This window comes from Mirounga angustirostris, unplaced genomic scaffold (assembly GCF_029215605.1).
Source record: "Mirounga angustirostris isolate CCGP_5_RB_7025 unplaced genomic scaffold, mMirAng1.0.hap1 SCAF_2, whole genome shotgun sequence".
Taxonomy (NCBI): domain Eukaryota; kingdom Metazoa; phylum Chordata; class Mammalia; order Carnivora; family Phocidae; genus Mirounga; species Mirounga angustirostris.
Window position 1 is genome coordinate 185424284 of NW_026991710.1, and position 24599 is coordinate 185448882.

General features: G+C 39.2%; 1 protein-coding gene across 1 annotated transcript in view; it reads left to right on the top strand.

The window, feature by feature from the left end:
- Positions 1 to 24270, top strand: part of MTNR1A (melatonin receptor 1A) — a 37258-nt gene extending 12988 nt beyond the window's left edge. Inside the window, exon 2 of the mRNA XM_064583997.1 lies at positions 23324 to 24270. Coding sequence (XP_064440067.1) covers positions 23324 to 24192 — 869 coding nt within the window. The 3' untranslated portion in view covers positions 24193 to 24270. The remainder of the gene's footprint in view (positions 1 to 23323) is intronic.
- Positions 24271 to 24599: the final 329 nt, after the last annotated feature.

Below are 24599 nucleotides of genomic sequence, written 5' to 3' on the forward strand. Positions count from 1 at the left end.
ATGGAGGTTCCTCAAAAAGTTGAAAATAGAGCTACCCTACGATCCAGCAATTGCACTACTGGGTATTTACCCCAAAGATACAAATGTACGGATCCGAAGGGGTACGTGCACCCCGATGTTTATAGCAGCAATGTCCACAATAGCCAAACTGTGGAAAGAGCCAAGATGTCCATCGACAGATGAATGTATGAAGAAGTGGTATATATATACAATGGAATATTATGCAGCCATCGGAAGGAATGAGATCTTGCCATTTGCAACGACGTGGATGGAACTGGAGGGTATTATGTTGAGCGAAATAAGTCAAACAGAGAAAGACATGTATCATATGATCTCACTGATATGAGGAATTCTTCATCGCAGGAAACAAACTGAGGGTTGCTGGAGTGGGGGGTGGGGTGGGAGGGATGGGGCGACTGGGTGATAGACACTGGGAAGGGTATGTGCTCTGGTAAGTGCTGTGAATTGTACAAGACTGTTGAATCTCAGATCTGTATCTCTGAAACAAATAATGCAATATAGGTTAAGAAAAAAAAAAGAAGAAGATTGCAGGAGGGGAAGAATGAAGGGGGGAAACTGGAGGGGGAGACGAACTATGAGAGACGATTGACTCTGAAAAACAAACTGAGGGTTCTAGAGGGGAGGGGAGTGGGAGGATGTGTTAGCCTGGTGATGGGTATTAAAGAGGGCATGTTCTGCATGGAGCACTGGGTATTATGCACAAACAATGAATCATGGAACACTACATCTAAAACTAATGATGTATGGTGATTAACATAACAATAAAAATTTAAAAAAATTATGAGTATTTTATAGCACCCTTATCAACCTAACCCCAATTATTAAAGGAGTTTAATTTTTTCAATCCTTCAATTTTATTTTAAAAATTTATTGATTTGTGGGCTCCTGGGTGGCTCAGTCGTTAAGCAGTTGCCTTCGGCTCAGGTCATGATCCCAGGGCCCTGGGATTGAGCCCCGCGTCGGGCTCCCTGCTCAGCAGGAAACCTGCTTCTCCCTCTCCCACTCCCCCGCTTGTGTTCCCTCTCTCGTGTCTCTCTCTGTCAAATAAATAAAATCTTAAAAAAAAATTTATTGATTTGTGTTTGAAACATTTTTCAAACTTGAGAAAATTAAAGTAAGCAATTGGTGAAATTGTAGTTTGTGGTTTACTTTTCACAGACAACTATTTTGATCTGATTTCTGTAGATGAAGTAGAAAAATAACTTATTTGGAATGTTTATGCTTTGTATTTATGTACACAGAGTGATTCTCAGTTTTCAAAGCAATTTCCCACATTATGTTTTATTCGTCCTTATAAAAAACTCCTCAGGTAGATAAAAAAAACTAAAACCCCAAATTCACAGATAAATGATCAGTATTTCTTACTCCAGCACACAACCCAGTGTGAGAGTGGAAGGAGCACAGGAATTAAAATCAGACCCAGGCTGAGTCTTTCATATCTGCAATACCTTTATTTGTACTATGTGTGGGATCTAGTTACTCAATCTTTCTAAGCCTTAGTTTCTCCATCTGTCCAGCGGGGTGCTCTTCTCACAGGGTTTAGATTCTGCCCATCCTGTCCATCTACCAATCGCTTTGAAGTTGCAAAACACTATAGAAATAATGGTATTATTATGTTATTATTAGTATATATTCTATAATTAGTAGTTTTCATGTTATGTTTATTTTTTAAATGTATTTTTTAAGTAAGTGGACAATACGAACAGTAAGAAGTGAAATCAGTCAGAATCTAATTCTCTTTTGCAGCATTATGGAAATTACACAAATTCTCTGATGTTACAATTTTCCCTTTCATAATAAACATTTTCTCTCCACAGCAAGTAGGACCAAGATTCTGACTGTTTCAATATCCAGCCTTTGAGAGGCTGATTATTTCAATATCCAAGTTGTTCTCTAATTTAAAATGAATCAGCTCTGGAAGCTGCAATTACTTTCTCAGACAAGTATGTTACCATTCAAAAAGTTATGACCTAACTGTATGTACAGACTTGGAAAATGATTTCATGCTAACAAAGTCAATGTTTAATATAATACTTAATCTGATAGAGTTCTTGTCAGTACTGTTGACGTTTTCCTCCTATAGCTCTTCATGAGATTTGAAATTATTGATTCAAGGCAATTTTTTATTTATAAAGACATTTTATTGACTTTTTCCCCTTGCATTCTTAGCCACTGTTTAAAGTTTCATGACTTTTTTTCTGGTCTGTGTAGTATATTATTATCGGACTCCAAATTTTATCCAAATTTGCCAAAGCAATCCTCAGAATTGCTTGGAAACATTATGACAGTGGATTAAGACTCCTAAATACATCATTGATTTGGGGGTCTATATGATTAAATTTGGATCTGATCTTTGGATCTTCCAGCTATTCATCTCATAAGAAAGTAGCAGTTTTTAGCATTAAATTAATCACAGATAAGATGGAGCTTAGCACAATCATTTTTCTCTTGACAGTTCTGAAAGTTAATCAAAGGTAAAATGTCCTAAATTACACCTCCTGCATTTAGTTCTTACTAACACCTGATGGCTCTGTTTTTTTTTTAAAAATACCTGATTTGAAAAATATCTGAAAATATCTGAATTGAAAACAATTCCATTTACAATTGCACCAAAAAGAATAAATTCTTGGGAATAAACTTAACCAAGGAGATGAGAGATCTGTACTTCAAAAACTATAAAATACTGATTAAAGAAATTGAAGATGACACAAATGGAAAGATATTCCATGCTCATGGACTAGAATAATTCATATTGTTAAGATGTCCATACTACCCAGAGTCATCTACAGATTCAATGCAATCCTTATCAAAACACCATAGTATTTTTCACAGGATGAGAATAAATAATCCTAAAATTTGTATGGAACCACAAAAGGCCACAAAAGCCAAAGCAATCTTGAGAAAGGAGAACAGAGCAATCCCAGATTTCAAGATATAATATATAGCTGTAATAATCAGAACAGTATGGTACTAACACAACAATAAACACAGATAAACGGAACAGAATAGAGAGCCCAGAAATAAACCCCCACTTATATGATCAATTAATTTATGACAAAGGAGGCAAGAATATACAGTGGAGAACAGACAGTCTCTTCAATAAATGGTTCTGGGAAAACTGGAGAGCTACATGCAAAAGAATGAAAGTGGACCACTTTCTTACATCATACACAAAAATAAACTCAAAATGGACTAAAGACCTAAATGTGAGACCTGAAACCATAAAAATCCTAGAAGAGAACACAGGTAGCCATTTCTCCGACATTGGCCCTTGTAACATTTTCCTAGGAATGTCTCCTAAGGCAAAGGAAACAAAAGCAAAAATAAACTATTGGAACTATATCAAAATAAAAAGTTTTTGCACAGAGAAGGAAACCATCAGCAAAACTAAAAGTCAACCTACCAAATGCAAGAAGTTATTTGCAGATGATACATCCAAAAAGGAGTTAATATCCAAAATATATAAAGAACTTATACAACTCAACATCAAAAAAACAATCTGAATAAAAACCAGAAGATCTGAATACACATTTTTCCAAAGAAGACATACAGATGGCCAACAGACACATGAGAAGATGCTCAACATTGCTAATCATCAGGAAAATGCAAATCAAAACCACATTAGTTATCACCTCATACCTGTTAGGATGGCTATTATCAAAAAGAAGAAATAACAAGTGTTGGCAAGGATGTGGAGAAAGGGGAACCCTTGTGCACTATTAGTGGGAATGTAAATTGGTGCAGCCACTGTAGAAAACAGTATGGAGGTTCCTCAAAAAGTTAAAAATGGAACTACCATATAATCTAGCAATTCCACTTCTGGAATATTTATCCAAAGGAAACAGGAACACCAACCTGAAAAGATATATGCCCCATATTCACTGCGCATTATTTACAACAGCTGAGATGTGGAAACAACCTAAGTGTCCATTGACAAATGCATGGATAAAGAATATGTAGTGTATCTGGATATATATATACACAGACACACACACACACACACACACACAATGCAATATTAATCATAAAAAAAATAAGATCTTGCCATTTGTGACAACATGGGTGGACCTAGGGGGATATTATGCTAAGTGAAATAAGTTAAAGACAAATACCATATGATTTCACTTATATGTGGAATCTAAAAAAAAAAAAAAAAACCCAAACCAAACAAAACAGAAAAAGACCCAGAGGGGCACCTGGGGGGCTCAGTCATTAAGCGTCTGCCTTTGCCTCAGGTCATGATCCCGGGTTCTCAGGATCAATACCTGCGCCGGGCTCCCTGCTCAGCGGGAAGCCTGCTTCTCCCTCTCCCTCTCCCGCTCCCCCTGCTTGTGTTCCCTCTCTCGCTGTGTCTCTCTCCATCAAATAAATAAATAAAATCTTTATAAAAAAAAGAAAAAGACCCATAAATACAGAGAACTGGTGGTTGTCAGAGAGGAGGGGGATGGGGGGATGGGCAAAATGGGTAAGGGGAATGGGAGGTACAGGAGTCCAGTTATGGAATGAGAGGCACAGCGTAGTGTAGCCAATGGTACTGTAATGATGTATGGAGACAGATGGTAGCTACACTTGGGGTGAGCACAGCATCACATACACAGTTGCTGGATCCCTGTATTGTATACCAGAAACTAATGTAACATTGTGTGTCAACTATACTTCCATTGGAAAAAAATACCTGTTTTGAAAAATATCTGCTTTGGAACTCATTTAAAAACTCTGTAGAGTCTCTGTACCTTGTTCTGCTCATTCTTTATTAGTATCCTTAAAAAACGATAATTGGAATATTTGAGGTGAATACTAAGGTCTTTATAAGGTGGCTTGAATTTCCTCCCTTTTCCTAAGGAGTTTTAAGTTGCCTAGCTGACAGAAATGCCCTATTTTCTAAAAATGAAATACATACACTCTCAGGATTTTCTATGCTACCAGAGGCAATTAGCTGCTTTTATTTTTTTAAAGATTTATTTATTTTGAGAGAGAGTGTGAGAGAACGCACGTGAGCAGGCAGGGGGAGGGGCAGAAGGAGAAGGAGAGAGAATCTCAGGAAGACTCCCCACTGAGTGTGGAGCCTGACACAGGGCTCAATCCCAGGACCCTGAGATCATGACCTGAGCCGAAATCAAGAGCCCAATGCTCAACTGACTGAGCCACCCAGGTGCCCCAATTAATTGCTTTTAAAGAAGCAGTTGTTCATGCTCAGAACTCTGCATGGTATCACCAGTATCATCCACTCTCCTAAAGAGTCTTAAGATGCTTCCTTAATCAGCATCCTAAGTTCCTCACCTTTCAGATAGGTTGGTTAACCAAGTTGACCTGACACATGACAGCTCTATGTGACGTCTCAAGAAATTTCAGTGCAATTCAATGATGCTACAATTGGGGAATAAAATTCTGGATTTTCTGGTTGAGGTGCTCTAAGATTTATTCTTCTATAGAGCTATCCACGTTTGGCAATCACACTGAAGGCATTAGTTTTAGAAAAAGGGAAAAGAAAAAGAAAAACAAATAAATCTTTGTGCTGAATATTTTTCAGGCTACTTACTGAATTTGAGTTGTGGAGCTTCTGGCTTAAAAGGATGATTACCTGCTCTGATCTTGGAGCATTTTGGGGGCTTACTGGATTGAATATTCATTTAAATAAATATTTATTGCACACCTACAGTATAAGATGGAATATAAATTGTCAGCAAATTCTTGCTGGTTTGTCAAAATACAAGACAACGTGCTAAGCTTGTGTAAAACATGGATCCTACTTTCAAAGAGATTACTTTCAATCAAGGCACTTAAAATTCTTTTATTTTCAAATAAAAAATAAGACAAACATTAGCAGAAAAATTTTTCGAGAGAAATTTGAAACTTGGTTGGTAGATGAAGTACTCATGAGTTGTTTTAAAAGATGCTGCCTGACAGATGGTAACTACGCTCAGCCTGGTGAGCATTTTGTGACATACGTGAATGCTGAATCACTATCTTGTACCCTTGAAACTAATATTGTACATCAACTATACGTCAATTAAAAATGAAAAAATTTAAAATAATTAAAAAAGCTATTTGCAGTATAGCTAAAATTCAAATTAAAAATACACAAATAAAAGATGTTAGTATTAACATCAGGATGGGGGCGCCTGGGTGGCTCAGTTGGTTGAGCGACTGCCTTCGGCTCAGGTTATGATCCTGGAGTCCCGGGATCGAGTCCCACATCGGGCTCCCTGCTCAGCGGGGAGTCTGCTTCTCCCTCTGACCCTCCTCCCTCTCATGCTCTCTGTCTCTCATTCTCTCTGTCTCAAATAAATAAATAAAATCTTTAAAAAAAAAAACCACATCAGGATGAAAGAATAGGTAATAAATAGGGGAATATGAAAGCTACTTCACACATGGGGCAGAATCAAGGAGAGAGCTTCAAAATAATTGTTAATAATGGAGACAAAGCATAGCTATTGGCAAATAATACATTGGCTCCGTATCTTTTGAAGAAAGCAATATAGCCTGGAAAAATACCACTTGGAGGTTTGACAACCAGCCTGCTAACTTAAATTTTAAAACATTTTCTCACATAGTTATTAAATGGAAGATGATAAATATTTTAATCAGTAACTAGTATTCCCTCTTTTATAATTTTCTTAACACATTTCAAAATATAAAACTCTCTTATGTGATCTTGTAAATGATAATGTGCTTTTATCCTTCATGCATTCATTCCGCCCCCGCCCCCTTTTTTTTAAGTGCCTGTTGAACGTCTCCTCTGTGCCAGGTCTGGGATAATTTTGGAGCTTGAGGCAGAGTTCTGTGGCAAGACAAATGCTATTCCAGTTAATTCATTCTTATTTTAAGATTTGGCTTAAATTTTAATTTTTTACTTTTAAGGGTTTTATTTGCCAATTAAAAAATAGTTTTAATTTCATTTATGCCTTTGTTATTTAATTCATCCTATTAGTTTACCTTTAATTATTTCTTATATTTTTGTTTGTAATACCTTGGGCTATTTTCATTTTTGGGCTGTGTGTATAGGTATTATATTCTCTTACAACACAAACTGGTTTATTTTATTTTAGATTTATTTATTTATTTGGGGGGGCAGAGGGAGAGAGAAACTTAAGCAGACTCCCCTCTGAGTGTGGAGCCTGACACAGTGCTCGATCTTACAACCCTGAAATCATGACCTGAGCCAAAATCAAGAGTTGGACACTTTAACCAACTGAGCCACCCAGGTGCCCCTTACCACATAGGCTTTTTAAAAAAGCCTATTTACAAAACAGGTTATATTTTATATTGGTTATACATATATAAAGTTGTTTTATATACAACATAAAGGTTATACATACATAAAGTTGTTTTATATACAACACTTTATATACAAAATAATCCTTATCCATGGAAAATTAGTTCTATTATAGACTCAAGTTTTTGGGGTGATATGTACCCTTTGAATAGTGTGGGCTCTGGAACCATAGGACCTGGTATAAAATCCTGGCTCTGTCATCCAGTGGGTACGACCTTGAGCAAATTACTTGTTTAATTTCCTCACTTTTTAATTTAGGACACTACTAATAACTGTAAGGATTACGGGATTGGTAACTTAAAGTTCATTGTGCTTTAAATATAACATAATGGGAAACACAGTAAATTCTTTGTTATTTAGTATTTGGGTAGAATTAAGATGGGTGAATATATTTTTACTTCTAAGGCAGAGTACAATGTTTAACAGGTTTAGGTATTTAAATTCTAAGACCCTAAAAATAGAGTCAAATTTTGATTCTCTAAAATGAACTTTATGAAAATCTTAATTTATAATTTTGTAGTGTTAACTTTTATTTCATTTCTCCTCCCATTTAATTTTAGTGTGTAAATAGGGCAATAATATGATTGTACCTGTTTAAATAAGACAGTAATTCTCTTTTGGAATTTAGCAATTTAGAGCTCTTGTCTAATTAAATAGAAATATTATTAAGTGCCATTCATTTGCTTATATAAGCTTTCACGGAGTTCTTCAAGATTAAGGAAAGTGTCTAAGGAAATAAAGACTACTATCTCAAAATAGAGTTCACAGAGTTCTTTTTTTTTTTTAAAGATTTTATTTATTTGAGAGAGTGAGAGAGCAAGCATGAAGGGGGAAGGGAGAAGCAAACTCCCTCTCCTATATATTGTATAATATGTAATATATATATAATTTATATATTATAATCCATATATATTAACATAATTATAAGACATTATATTATTATATATCATTATATCATTATATATTAATATATCAATATAATTAATATAATTCCATATATACTTATACATATTATATATAATATATAATTAATATTACACTTCTTTATCCATTCATCAATTGATGGACATTTAGGCTCTTTCAGTATCTTGGTTATTGTAAATAATCCTGCCTTAAACATAGGGGTGCAAGTATTCCTTTGAATTAGTGTTTTTGTTTTGGATATACCCAGTAGTGCAACTGCTGGATTGTAGGGTAATTCTATTTTTAACTTTTTGAAGAACCTCCACACTGTTTTCCAGAGTGGCTGCACCGGTTTGCATTCCCACTAACAATGCATGAGGGTGCCTTTTTCTCCACATCCTCGCCAACACCTGTTGTTTCTTGTGTTGTTGATTTCAGCCATTCTGACAGGTGTGAGGTGCTACCGCATTGTAGTTTTGATTTGCATTTCCCCGCTGATGAGTGGCGTTGAGCACCTTTTCATGTGTCTGTTGGCCATCTGGATGTCTTCTTTGGAGAAGAGTCTGTTCATGTCTTCTGCCTATCTTTTAATTGGATTATTAGTATTTGGGGTGTTGAGTGTCATAACTTCTTTACATACTTTGGATACTAACACTTTATCTGATTATCTTCTCCCATTCCATAGGTTGCCTTTTAGTTTTGTTGATTGTTTCCCTTGCCATGCAGAAGCTTTTTATTTTGATGAAGTCCCAATAGTTTATTTTTGCTTTTGTTTCCCTTGCCTCAGGACACAAATCTAGAAAAAAGTTGTTATGGCCAGTGTCAAACAAATTACTGCCTGTGTTCTCTTCTGGGATTTTTATGGTTTCAGGTCTCACATTTAGGTCTTTAAGCCATTTTGAATTTATTTTTGTGCATAAGAAAGTGGTCTAGTTTCATTCATTTGCATGTAGTTGTCCAGTTTTCCCGACACCATTTGTTCAAGAGACTGTCCTTTCCCGAATGGATATTCTATTCCTCTTTGATGAAGATTAATTAACCATGTAATTGTTGACTCTGAGTTTTCTATTTTGTTCTATTGATCTGGGTCTATTTTTGTGCCAATATCATCCTGTTTTGATGACTATAGCTTTGTAATATAACTTGAAGTCGGAATTCTAATGCCTCTAGCTTTGCTTTGCTTTTTCAAGATTGCTTTTGTTATTCCGGGTCCTTTGTGGTTCCAGGCAAATTTTGGGATTGTTTTAGTTCTGTGAAAAATGCTGTTGGTATTTTGATAGGAATTGCATTAAATGTCCAGATTGCTTTGGGTAGTACAGACATTTTAACAATGTTTGTTCTTCTCATTCATGAGCATGGAATGTCTTTCCATTTCTTTGTGTCATCTTCAATGTCTTTCATCAGCATTTCATAGGTTTCAGAATACAGGTCTTTGACCTCTTTGGTTAGGTTTATTCCCAGGTATCTTATTGTTTTGGGTATATATTAGTAGTGGGATTGTTTTTTTAATTTCTGTAAGTGGGATTATTTTCTTAATTTCTCTTTCTGCTGCTTCATTATTGGTGTATAGAAATGCAACTGGTTTCGGCACATGGATTTTGTATCCTGAGGCTTTATTGAATTAGTTTACCAGTTCTAGCAGTTTTTTGGTGGAGTCTTTAGGGTTTTCTGTATAGAATATCATGTCATCTGGAAATAGTGAATGTTTTACTTCTTCCTTACCAATTTGGATTCCTTTTACTTCTTTTTGTAGTCTGATTGCTGTGGCTAGGACTTCTGGTACCATGTGCAATAAAAGTGGTGAGAGCGGACATCTTTGTCTTGTTCCTGACTTTAGGTGGAAAGCTCTCACTTTTTCCCCATTAAGGATAATGTTACCTGTGGGTTTTTCATAGATGGACTTTATTATCTTGAGGTATGTTCTCTCTAAACCTATTTCACTGAGGGTTTTTATCATGAATTGATGTTGCACTTTCTCACATGCTTTTTCTGCATCTAATGAAATGCTCATACTGTTCTTATCCTTTTTCCTGTTGATGTGATGTATCACATTGTTTGATTTGTGAATGTTGAAGCACCCTTGCAACCCAGGAAGAAATTCCACTTGATTGTGATGAATGATTTTTTTTTAATGTATTATTGGATTCAGTTTACTAGTATTTTATTGAGAACTTTTGCATCTATGTTCATTATGGATATTGGCTTATAGTTCTCTTTTTTAGTGGTGTCTTTATCTGGTTTTGGTATCAAGGTAATGCTGGCCCCATAGAACGAAGTTGGAAGTTTTCCTTCTTTTTCTATTTTTTGGAATAGTATAAGAATAGGTATGAACTGTTCTTTAAATATTTGGTGGAATGTGCCTATGAAGCCATCTGGTCCTTTTGTTTGTTGGGACTTTTTTGATTACTGACTCAATTTCTTTGCTGGCTATCAGTCTGTTTAAATTTTCTATTTCCTCCTGTTTCAGTTTTTTTTTTTTTTTAAAGATTTAATTTGCTTATTTGACAGAGAGAGACACAGTGAGAGAGGGAACACAAGCGGGGGAGTGGGAGAGGGAGAAGCAGGCTTCCCGCTGAGCAGGGAGCCCGATGCGGGGCTCGATCCCAGGACCCTGGGATCATGACCTGAGCTGAAGGCAGATGCTTAATGACTGAGCCACCCAGGTGCCCCAGCCTCCTGTTTCAGTTTTGAGAGTTTATATGTTTCTAGGAATTTATCCATTTCTTGCAGGTTGTCCAATTTGTTGGGATATAGTTTTTCATAATATTCTCTTATGATTGTATTTCTGTCATGTTGGTTGTTATTTCTCTTCTCTCATTTGTGATTTTATTTCTTTGAGTACTTTCTCTGTTTTTCTTGGTAAGTCTGGCTAGAGGTATATCAATTTTATAGATTTTTCAAAGAACCATCTTTTGGTTACATTGATATTTTCTATATATTTTTTTACTTTTCTTTGATATTTCTTTGATTATTGCTCTAATCTTATTTCCTTCCTTCTGCGGGCTGTAGGTTTTGTTTGTTCTTTTCTAGCTCCTTTAGGTGTAAGGTTAGGTTGTTTATTGGAAAATTTTCTTGCTTCTTGTGGTGGGCTTGTATTGCTATAAACTTCCCTCATAGAACTACATATGCTCCATCCCAGAGGTTTTGGACTATTGTGCTTTCATTTTCATTTGTTTCCATGTACTTACTTATTTCTTCCTTTATTTCCTGGTTACCCATTCATTGTTTAGTAGTGTGTTCTTTAACCTCTATGTATTTGTGGTCTACCCATATTTTTTTCTGGTGGCTGACTTCTAGGTTCATAGCGTTGTGGTCAGCCAGAAAAGATGCATGGTACGACTTCGATCTTCTTGAATTTGGTGAGGCTAGTTTTGTGGCCTAACATGTGATCCATTCTGGAGAATGTTCCATGTGCACTTGAAAAGAATGTGTATTCTGCTGTTTTAGGATGAAATGTTCTGAATATATCTGTTAAATCCATCTGTTCCCATGTGTCATTCAAAGCTATCATTTCCTTGTTGATGTTGTTTAGATGATCTGTCCAATGATGTAAGCAGGGTGTTAAAGTCCCCTACTATTATTATATTATTATTAATTCCTATATGTTTGTCATTAACTGTTTTATGTATTTAGGTGCTTCTATGTTGGGTGCATAAATATTTACTATGATTATAACTTCTTGTTGGACTTTCCTCTTTATTATTATATAGTGTCCTCTTTTTCTCTTCTTACAGTCTTTGTTTTAAAATTTATTTTGTCCAATATAAGTATTGCTACTCTGGCTTTCTTTTGATATCCATTTGCATGATAGAGTTTTCTCCATCCCCTCACTTTCAATCTGCAGGTGTCTTTAGGTCTATAATGAATCTTTTATAGGCAGCATATAGCTCAATATTGTTTTTTTTTATCCATTCTGTGACTCTCTTTTGACAGGAGGGTTTAGTCCATTTACATGCAAAGTAATTATCGATATATATGTATTTATTGCCATTTTATTACTTGTTTTGTGGTTGTTTCTGAAGATTTTCTCTGATCCTTTCTTGTCTTTCTCCCTTTCATGTTTTGCTGATTTTCTTTAATGATATAACTGGGTTACTTTCTCTTTATTCATTGCATATTTATTAGTGGTTTTTGATACATGGTTGCCATTAGGTTTGTATATAACCTCCTCTGCATATAGCAGTCTATATTAATTTGATGGTCATTTTAGTTTGAACTTATTCTTTTCTACTCTTCTCCCCACATTTTAGGTATATGTTATAGTTAGCTTCTTGACCAATTTTTTACAAAAATATTCTTTTTTACTGCTTTTGTGTTTCCTACCTTTACACTGTTATTTTGGGTCTCTCCTTTCCATTCATAGAGTCCCCTTTAATACTTCCTGCAGGGCTGGTTCAGTGGTCTTGAACTTTTTGTTTGTCTGGGAAACTCTCTCTATCTATTCTGATTGATAACTTTGCTGGATAGAGGATTCTTGGCTGATTTTTCCCATTCAGCATTTTGAATATGTCATGCCACTCTCTTCAGACTTGTCAAGTTTCTGTTGAGAAATCTCCTGCTAGCCTTATGGGTTTTTCCCTTGTAAGTTAATGACTTCTTTTGCTGCTTTTAAGACTTTTTCTTTATCACTGTATTTTGCAAATTTAATTAAAATGTCTTGGTGTCTCTCTGCTTTTGATTTTTTAATAAAGACTTTACTTTTAAATAATCTCTACACCCAACATTGTGCTCAGACTTGCAACTCAGATATCAAGAGTTGCATGCTCCTCTGACTGAGCCAGCTAGGTACCCCTGCTTTTGTTGATTTTGATGGGAGTTCTCTGTGTCTCCTGGATCTGGATATCTGTTTCCTTCCCCAGGGTAGGGAAGTTTACAGCTATTGTTTCTTGAAATAAATTTTCCGCTCCCATTTCTCTCTCTTCTTCTTCTGGGACTCGTATAACACAAATGTTATTATGTCTGATGGAGTGACTGAGTTACCCAATTCTGTTCTCATTTTGTGTAATTCTTTTCTCTCTTCCCTTCAGCTTGATTACTTCCCATTATTGTGTCTCCTAGGTCATAATTCATTCTTCTGCTTCTTCCATCCTGCTATTTATGCCATCAGGTGTGTTTCTCATTCCATTTATTGAGCCCTTTATCTCTGTTATGGCATTCCTTATTTCTGTGTTAAGGGTCTCACTCATGTCTTCCACTCTTTCCTCAAGTCCAGTGAATATCCTTATGATCATTGCTTTAACGTCTTTATCAGGCATGTTACTTATATCTGTTTTGCTTAGATCTCTGGCCATGACCTTGTCTTGTTCTTTTATTTGCAGTAAATTTTTCCTCATTTTGTCTGCCTCTCTGTGTCTGTTTCTTTGTGTGAAGAAAGCCAGCTATGACACTGCTTTTGAAGGTAGTGACTATGAAGAGGAGGTCCTAGAGTCCCCTGCAGTGCAGTGTCCCCTGTTCACCAAAACCTGGCCCTTTAGGAGAGTGACCTAAGTGTGTTGCTGACATCCTATTGTATCTGAGTCACTTTTCCTTTCCATGCAGTAATCTGCACGGACTCTTTGCCTGTTGTTGGTTGGCCAGCGCTGAGGGTGCATGCCAGGCAGGCCAGCTCGGAGGGTGCATGTCTGCAGGGAACTTGGGAGTGGGGCACCAGTGTTAGCAAAATTTGCATTGGGCCACTAGTTCTATGCTGGATCCACTGAAGCACAGTGGTGGCTAGCGGCTGTATGCTGAGTGCACAGCTGGGCATGGAACATGGTGTGTGGAGGTAGCCATGCACCCAGTGTCTGGGCACCGGGTGCGACGGTGGCTGGGAATGCACTACTAGGCATGCAGCAGCAGCTGGACCCAGCGGCAGCTGTGGCCCTGCTGATGGGGTAGGGCATGTGCAGAGCTTTAATAAAATTTGCCTTGAGCCCTCTGCTGAAGCTAGACATGTGTGTGAAGTCCTGCCTCCTGTAGGTGGATCTGTGTTTATGCTGGGGGGCAGGGGAGGAAAGTGGCATCTGCCAGCTCCCTTGTTTTCAAAGAAGTCCCCCAACATGCTCCCAAATTATTATGAACAGATGTCTCCCGTTTGCCCCCAGTGTTGTATAAACTGCTATTGTTATGTTGCCTCTTCATGCAGGCTGCTGTCTCTTTAAGGGTGGCCACCTGGCTATCACTTGCCCTCCTGGCTCACCCAGTGCTGAATCGACTGACTTTTAAAGCCCCAGGCTCCAAGTCTCACTTTTACAAACTCATGGAATTCAGCCTCTCTGGTTTTAAAGCCAAACCTTGTGGAGATTAGTTTTCGCTGAGTGAGCTCCCTGTTGCAAGGGCCCATTTCTCTGCCCTCTGCATATATGCAGCTCCCTCTCTCCTGCAGGTAGCCTCCCTCTGCCTTTCTGACCTTCCTAACCTTTCAGATGCAACTTCTCCATATTTAGTTGTGGAGTTTGTTCTGCAGCCTTCAGGTCACTCTCTGATTTATTGACTTGGATGTGGATGGTATCTAGTTGTAAACGTGGTATGCAGTCAGCTCAGGGTCCTCCTACTCTGCCATCTTCCCAAGCTCCCTATAGACATCAGTAGTTTGTGTTTAGCTTACAGATGAAAGGCTGAATCAATCTGGCTGTAATGTGGATATTCACATATTACAAATATCCCCCAAAACCACCCTTCTGAGAAAAGAGTAACCAGATCTAGAAAATGAGAAGAATTCCTGGTAGGATTTCACACTTTTAAAAATTGATTGAAAACTGAACTAGAGCAATAGGGTTATGTGTGTTGTTTATTATATACTGAAGTTTTCTTAGCCTCTTTTATTGCACATATGCTACAGTAACAGAACAGTCAAGACAACCCATAAATCAACTATGCTTACAGTATTAGGGAGTCACCACCAAGCTAGGGAGTAGGTCAGGGAAGACAGTGAGATACAGAGACTGAAGAGCCAGGGGGGCACCTGGGGTCAAGGAGGCAACAGAGCGAGGTTCGTAGATGTGCTCAGTACCACATGCATAGTATCTTCCACTATTCACACAGGGTGGTTGTATGTGGACAGGTGTTACATGAATAGGGTATTATGTTTCAGGACTTTAAGGAGGATGAAGGCTGAGAGAAGGCTCAGGAAGAATGGTACTGATGACCAGAGAGAAGTTTCAGCAACGTGATGTGGGTAGAACCCAGATATTATAGGAAGATAAATTTAAAATAGGTGGGAAGGAAACAGAGGGACAGTCTTGTCTGATATGTTTGAAGGGAGAGGAAAGGGCTGATAGCTAGAAGGACAGGAGGATAAAAGGAGGCTTATTCGCTAAGGGAGAGCTCTGCAAGATGACAGGCCTTAGGGGAGGAGCAAGCCTTTGCCGGGACAGATGTTGTCTCAGCCGGGGCTATCTGACCAGGGGAGGAGCATTCGGAGAAGCACGATATGCAGTTTCCATCAAGATGGAAGAGAAGGAATGAGTAATTATCTAAAGCCAAAGGTGTTCTATGCACTCTCTCAAACCCTCACCATGGTCGTTATTATTTTTTTTAAGATTTTATTTATTTTGACAGAGAGAGAGACAGCGAGAGCAGGAACACAAGCAGTGGGAGTGGGAGAGGGAGAAGCAGGCTTCCCGCCATAGCAGGGAGCCCCATGCGGGGCTTGATCCCAGGACCCTGGGATCATGACCTGAGCCGAAGGCAGACGCTTAACAACTGAGCCACCCAGGCGCCCCCTCACCATGGTCATTATTATTATCTTGATTTATTACATATTAAGAGATTGAGGCTCTGGGAAGCTACGACTTACCCAAGGTCATTTAACAAGTGTCATAGCCAGGATCTGAATGCAGATGTGTTTGTTTCTAAACTTAAGGTCCACGTTGCCTCAACAATCTGCAAAGACAAGTTTCTCAAATATAGTCCTTTGAAATTTAAGAATGTAAGACATTGCCTGTGAGCTCTGATGTACAAAATAAATAGATTCTTCCTTAAGCCAAATTTTTTAGATCTGAGTCTGTGGATTTGCTATGTAAAACACATGAAAAATGTTTTCAAGACTAGCCAAAGTTTTCCTGTTTAAACGTCTTTATCTTTGTTTGATGTTGGGCACAGTTCAGGCACAGTCAGGGTTTTATTTATTTTGTTATTATTATTATTTTTTTAGAGCGAGAGCATGTGTGAGTGGAGTGGAGGGGGGAGAGGCAGAGGAATAGGGAGAGAGAGAATCCCAAAGAGGCTCCACGCTCAGTGTGGAGCCTGATGCAGGGCTCGATCTCACAACTCTGAGATCATGACCTGAGTTGAAATCAAGAGTCAGACACTTAACTGACTGAGCCACCCAGGCATCCCAGGGTTTTATTTTTTAAGTTATGAACAATAATTCAGTGGGTCTCTAATCTTGCTTTCCAAGTTCAAGTCCAGGCTAAAATGAAAGAAGGAATGAATACTGGCCTGTTGAAAAAAAAACTAACATCCTGGCAAATAAGTGCAAAGAAAGCAACTAATTTCTACTTTTGTATGAGTGGAGTTTAGAGACTTAAGTTCATCCAGCAAACCATTCCCGAGCACCTACTATGTGCCAGGCACTGTGCTGTCAGAGTCCTGGACCTCAAGAGGTCTCAGAGGGAGACAGACTTCTTTGCACATGGGTGGAGTCACATGTTGGTTTGATGTTGGAAGCATGCGTACGAATAGCAAGGACGAAAAGACTAAAAAGCAAGACCAAGAAGCATTTAAGTCTGGAACTTCAGCTGGTTTGTTTGTTTCTGTAAGACAGCATAGTAAGTGGTCCCTCTTTTATTCTAAGAAGTGGGTGACTTCTTTAGAAAACCACCTAACCTCATCACAGAGCTGAAGGTCCACCTTAGGTTGCCTACAAACAGAACCTGAGAGGGCGGTGGCAGTTTCGCTACTCATGCTTTATTGAGGGAGTGCTCTCAGGGGGAACGTGTAGTGGGTGAGAGAAGCTGCCGAGGGCAGGGGAAGCGTCAGGCAAGGATGGGATCTCAGGCGAAGCCTAGACTTGGCCCAATCCAACAAGCCGAGGCCTCTGGTTATAAATCTGACCACAAAGTTGCAACCACTAAAGGTGAAGGGACTGGCCTTTTCTACTCTGTTGTCAACTGGTCATTTGTTGTCTACTCAACTGAGGGCAATTCTCTGGCGGAGGCAGCTGCAAGTAAATGGAGGCACCCAAGACTCATCAAAGTTCAGTAGTAAGTGCACCAGCCTGGCAGAGGGCACTTGGAAAAGGTATTGGCAGCATCTACTCCAACGCCTAGGACACAGACAGGATGTGAGAAACAACCCAGAAACCAGCTTGCCATAGTAACGGGCACCCCAGCCAGAGTTTTGAGGGTAGCCCACACAAGTAAATGCATTGTCCTCAGGTGAAATCATCACACAGATTCAACGGTTACCAAATTAGGAACCAGATAGCTAGAGCCATAGAAACGTGCTGATGAAGACACACTCAAGGCCCCAACTTTGTACAGTGTGAGATGGGGAGATAGATTTCTTGCCTGTCCAGGTGACTCAAACCTCCCTCCCCAAAGCTCCGGCACATTGGCATTCCTGCCTGAATTGGGATGCTTCGTTTTCCATTGGCTTTAATCACAGAGCATGGCAGTACCAGGGCGCTCCAGGGGAGGGAGCTCCTGCACTGCAGACATACACACGCTGGCTCCTACTGGGTAGGAACAACCCAATTTTCCCTTGAGAATCAGGATCAATCACCCCACTTGGGACAGCGACCCCACGCTTAGTCTATGGATTCCCTGGAATGAGGAGCCCAAAGTAGCCAGGTGGCAGTCTCAACCTCCAGTTTAAGGAAACCACTATTATGTCTCTTGGTAGAGCATTCCTCCCTTGGAAACCAAGACTTTAGAACAACAGAACCTAGTTGTGGGGACAGGAAGGAAATATTTTGCTAGGGTGTCACTAGGATAATTATGAGAGGAAAAATGACCATTCCCACACTTGATTTTCTGATCTGTGACTCTAGTCCTTGATTTATAACACATACTACACCCTGGGGGACATCACCCTCTGCTCATTCAGCTGGTGCTGAAACTAAACCTTCATAAGCCATTCTACCACAATGTCTTGCTTCACTTGCTACAAATTGAGTTCCTCAGTCAGAGCAATGTTTTTATCATAAAGAAAAAGGCACCTTGTAATTCTATGGATGTCAGATTGGTGAATAATTAAGGGTAGGAAAGGCAAATCCATATCCAGAATATGCTTCTGTTCCACTGAGAACAAAGTACTTCCTCTTTAATGATGGAAGTGGTCCAATGTAATCAATCTACCACCATTGTCTGGCTGATATTCCTGGGGAACAGTGCCGTATCAGTGTTGGTCTTTGTTGTTGACAGGTTGGGCATTCATCAGGACAGCAGTGGCTATAACCAGATCATTTTCATGAGTAGTAGTCTATGTGGCTGGGCCCGTTAGTAACTCCTAAATTTCTGCTGCATGATGACTTTGTGAGCTTATTGGTCAGGGACAGTGGTGACCGAGGAAAGATTAATGTCCACAGGTTGTGACATTAAGATCCTCTTCTGCTAATACAACAAAACAAAACAAAACCAAATCCTTTTCTGCTGAGGTTGCTTTTTGGTGAGTGTTCGTGTGGGACACAAGCATTTTCACACTCAGTGCCCATGCTGAGAGGTGTGTGCTCCTACCCCTTCTCCAGATTCCTGTGTTACCAGTTTTCTAAACCTGTTCCTTCCAACCTTTGACTGTCTAGCTGTACCATTCGCCACTCCCCATGAATCAATGTAAACATGTACCTGTGACAGTCTCTGTCCAGGCAAAATGAACAACAAGTTTGAAGTTCTGTTCAAAGTTCTTTGCACTAGGAGTATTTTCCTTTATCCTTGTCCCTGGATTTGACCTTGTCCCTAGTGCTACAACATCCAATTTTAGGCAGCACCAGCCTATCATGAAAACCCAACTGCAAAGCATGCCAAAAGATTTTTTTCTTCCTTATTAACTGACCAAAGGGGACTTCTCATGAGGCCATAGGTGCAGGCTGAGAAAAAGGGGGCAGTGATGCAGGAATGTGGGCCATGGGCATCTGTGACACTTGCTCATGCAGTTTACTTGGGCCCTCAGTATATACTTGAGCCAGATTTTGTCTATACCACTTCTAGTTGATGCCGTGCATGCCAACTTTATGATCGGGTGGCTCAGACAATACATAGTCTATAAGAGCTCTTTCAGATCACACCACCACTTGGGGGTCCACGGTCCAGGAGCACCTATGATGTCAGTTATGGTCCACAGGCTGAGAAGACTGGTATCCAGCCCAAGTAGTCAGGCAGAGAGAGTGAGTTCCCCTTTCCTCCAACTTTTTTGTTTTATTCAAACCCATAATGGGCTGTATAATGCTCACCCACAATGAAGAGGACATCGACTTTACCAGGCCTATTCAAATGCTAATTTCCTCTGGAAACACGCTCATAGACACATCTAGAAGTAATGTTTAACCCGCTCTCTGAGCACCCCATGACCTGGTCATGTTGACACATAAAATTAACCATCACAAGCCTCAAGTCCATAGATAAGGCAGCTGAGAAGAATCGATGGATGTCAAAATGGAAAGCAAGGAGAACCTTGGAGGAAGGACTGGAACCCAGGAGGATGAACTGAATTCCTGCCAGTCTCTCACTTTCCCCAAGCCGGGGTGGACCTCAGAGAAGGAGCAGAAGCTGTGGGCACGCTGCACCCCCGAGCCCCCTACCTCCCCCCACCCCACCCCCACCATCACTGCAGGCCAGTGGATAGGAGTCAAAGAGCCAGAGCTGCCATGGTGCCTGGAGATGCACACCGACTTCGGAATGCGGAGAGAGCCTGACTGCCCTTCACTTCCACCTCTTACATCTCACGCAGCTGTCTCTGCTGGGGAACATGACCCTGGAACCCTGCATTCAAACATCCTTTCAGCTTAGTCCATACAATATACATCCACTCTGCATTTTGTTTAAAGATATAACTCGATGCCAGGTCTTATTGGAGGGGGAGAAAGACATCTCAGATGGGCACTGCCCTCATGGGCACTGTTAATAGCTTGAGGTATGGGAAGATGGTGAGAAGAAGAGAAATACTTAGAAAAGCAATGGCTCCTTGCTTTGGCCATTCCCAGAGGGAAGTCCCGGGACTAGTTCCGAAGGAAGCAGTTTAGACAAGGCAACTTTTCAGCTGTCTAATAACTGATTTTATTCATATCTGTGCCATATTTCCCCTATAATTTAAGGTTTTATTCACCAGAATGAATGTTTGCTCAGCATTTTATAATTTGCTTGTGTCTTTAGTCACCGTGAGGCTGTCAGCTGTTTCTTCTTGTTACCAGAAGAGAGACCTCGAACTGCCTACCCTTCCCCTCATTCTGGTTCTAAGATGCTTTTTTGGAATTATGCCTGAAGAGGCTCTAAGCCCGGGCCTGCCTGGCCAGAGGGCCCAATATCCAACACTCACATATTTCTGGCCACAGGAACTTTCTTAAGGAAATGCACTGAGCAACATTAACAAACAGCATTGTTGCAGTCTTGCATTAATTGTATGACTTCATCCAATTTAACTCTGTATTTCTGTTTTCCTCATCTCTAAAAAGTAGGAATTAATCTGCATGATCACTAATATTCCTTTCAATCTTAACATCCTAGGAGTCCATAATTCCTCTGTGGTAAGGACTGGAAGTAAATCCAACAGAAAAGGAATTGCTAGGGGCACCTGGGTGGCTCAGTCGGTTAAGCGACTGCCTTTGGCTCAGGTCTTGATCTCAAGGTCCTGGGATCGAGCCCCGCATCGGGCTCCCTGCTCCACTGGAAGCCTGCTTCTCCCTCTCCCTTCCCCCTGCTTCTCCCTCTCCCTCTCCCCTTGCTCGTGTTCTCTCTGTCACTGTGTCTCTCTCTGTCAAATAAATAAAATCTTAAAAAAAAAAAAAAGGAATTGCTAGCCATGAACAGAAATTATTTTAAGTTTCAGAATGCATTGCTGTGCTGGTTATAGGGAGTGTTGGATGCCTGTAAAAAGGATAGATCGCTATCTATCTGGAGGTACATAGAGCTGAGATAGAAGAAATGATATTATAATGTGTATAATCATGATGAAGTTAATTACTCTTATCATTCCTCCTCCTCCCCAACACACACACACCTGCAGATATGGTAAAGCTTCCAGCTGAGTTACCTGATAGCCACATCTGTGTAGTAGAGTCTATGGCTTAATTTTTTTTTTCTCCAGACACTTGTAAAAGGGGATTAGTTCAAAGAAAAGTAAACTAATGATTTAATTAATGTAATGACTTGAACAAAAAAGAAGCATATTGTTATAAACTAAATGGAACAGAAGATTAAAGCTATGAAAGAAATCTATGACATTGTTTATGATCTTATTTTTAAGCTCTTTAAAAATAAATCTATGTCAGTTTGTCATCATAGTGTTCTGGGTAAAAATGGACTTCTTCGATGATAATTTGTAGCTGAATTTCATATATTATAAGTATTTTTTAAGTATTATGCATTTTGAGTTAAAAATTCATTAAAACAAAACCACTTTAGAATTTAAATATTTCATTGGTGATTGAAATTGTTCTGTGGGGAAAAATAAATATGTTTTTATTGCTTTCATTTGGTCTCATGTAACCAGTTTTCAAAGAAATTGTTTTTACAACAATTTATCTGAAATTCCTACCTATATGTCAAAACCTTCCCTTTTTTTAGGCACACCTGCTTTTTTACTTCATTTCTTTGCAATTTTTGGAGGGATGTGGAATAAAATTAATCAAATAGGAACCTCAGATACAAAGGTGGTTTTATTTCAGATATTGGGAGATGACATTTAATATCTGCCATCAAGCATTTGAGCAAAAGTCTCACTGGGAACTACTATTCAAGATCCGATTACAAGGAGGACACACTCTTAGGGTACTATGGTATAGAAATATAGGAAACTTAAGTTTACAAATAAATATTATAAAAGGCAAAATATATGGTCACTCCTCCTGGAATGTTCCTCCCCACTTCTTCCTAGCTCACTCCATTCCTTGCTCCCTTTTTTTCTACATATACTCTTACACTTCTTTCTCTCTTTTAATTTTTTCTCAGTTTGAGAATCATAGGATCCCTGTCTGTTCTTTCCTGTTTACCCAGTACCTACTGAATGCACTTAATAAGGTTTTATTGAAATTTATTACAATTTAATCTAAATTAAATGTGATACAAATAAAGTGATTTAGAAGCCTGCGAAAGAGGAAGGTCTTCCATGTAGTTGGGCAAATAAGTAAAGGCTTGAGGCATTTCCATTTAAGATGGATGGGAAAATGGGTAGCATTTTAAAAATTAGAAGAGCCACTGAAGGCAGAAGGAATAGTAAGAAACTAAGGCAAATGAGCTACAAAAGAACATACTTTGCAGACTATCTTAGAAAATTTGACTAGAGTTCCTTGTTTTTATACTTTCAAATGTGTTATTATATTAACATAGAAAATATTTAGGGTTTAATTTTTTATACCGTAAGTTCTTTATGAAATCTAGAAGTATTTCTACCTTTTCCTTTGGATTGAGGTGAGAGTGTTGCAGAATACCAACAACATTAATGGAGCACTTATGTGACAGATACTGCTCAGCACTTGACACAGATTGCCTCAATTTGTCCTCATCATAGCTTTATCAAGAGGGTACTGTCATTAACCCCATCTTACAGAAGAGGAAACTGACATTTGGTGAGATAATATAACTTGCCCCAGTTAGACAGCTAGGAAGGGGTGAAGTCAATATTCTAGCCCAGACAGTCGATGCAAAAACCCTTTTTCTCTTAACTATTGTACCAAGGGTCAAGGATTCATTGCTGTCCAAGAACAGCAACCAAACAGTTTGATAAACAACAGTTTTGAACATGGACTATACCTTGCCTTAGGAATGCAGGAATTTGTGCACAGGAGAATTGGTCTGACGAGGGGCAACAGGGGGCTTGCTTCCTGATGAAAGTGGCCTCCATTTCAGTTGTAAATTCGCAGTAGCTGTGATGCCAGGTTCCCGGAGGTGCAGAAACAGCTCTTTAAAAAAATAATAACTTTGAAAGAAAACCCATGCAATCCATATAAAACTGGTGATAACCTGTACTTCCTAAACCTTTCTCTTTTAGGAAATATATTTGTGGTGAGCCTTGCAGTTGCAGACCTGGTGGTGGCTGTTTACCCATACCCCTTGGTGCTGACATCTATATTTAACAATGGATGGAATCTGGGCTATTTGCACTGCCAAGTCAGTGGTTTCCTGATGGGCCTCAGCGTCATTGGCTCCATATTCAATATCACTGGAATTGCCATTAACCGTTACTGCTACATCTGTCACAGTCTCAAGTACGACAAGGTGTACAGTAACAAGAATTCCCTCTGCCACGTGTTCCTGATATGGATGCTGACGCTCGTGGCGGTCATGCCCAACTTGCGAACCAGAACCCTGCAGTATGACCCAAGGATCTACTCCTGCACCTTTGCACAGTCTATCAGTTCAGCATATACCATAGCCGTAGTGGTTTTCCATTTCATAGTTCCCATGACCATAGTCATCTTCTGTTACCTAAGAATATGGATCCTGGTTCTTCAGGTCAGATGGAGGGTGAAACCTGACAATAAACCCAAAATGAAACCACAGGACTTGAGGAATTTTGTCACCATGTTTGTGGTTTTTGTCCTTTTTGCCATCTGTTGGGCTCCTCTCAACTTTATTGGGCTCGCCGTGGCTTCAGACCCTGTCAGCATGGAGCCCAGGGTCCCAGAGTGGCTATTTGTGGCCAGTTACTATATGGCATATTTCAACAGCTGCCTCAATGCAATTATATATGGACTACTGAACCAAAATTTCAGAAAGGAATACAGAAGGATTATAGTCTCACTGTGTACAGCCAGAATATTCTTTGTGGATAGTTCGAATGATGCAGCACATAGGGTTAAGTGCAAACCCTCTCCATTAATGATCAACAATAACCTAATAAAAGTGGACTCTGTTTAAAATACAAAGCACTGCTGGCAAGATATACACACACTGCTCAAGGTCTTACTCATTTTCATGTTTGCTTCCTTCTTGACAGATGCCTAGAAACACAGCATAGTTGAGAAAACTTGCACTTCTAAGAGGTTGCCTCTCGTTTATGAGCTCATATGCTATCAGCCTTTTGAATAAGTCTCTAATTCTGCTTATGAAAAGAAATCCAGAACATATAGAGAGTTACATGTTAATTCAAGAATATGGTTCAGGGACGGGGCGGGGGCAGTAATTTTAAATAAAAATGCTAAGTGTATTCAAGTGGAGAAAGAGTGTGCAAACTTTTATTGCAAATGAGTATCACAAAATAATTGCTTTTTTCCTATACTTTTTGAAGATTTCTCATTGGAAAACAAATGATGTGTCATAGTTAT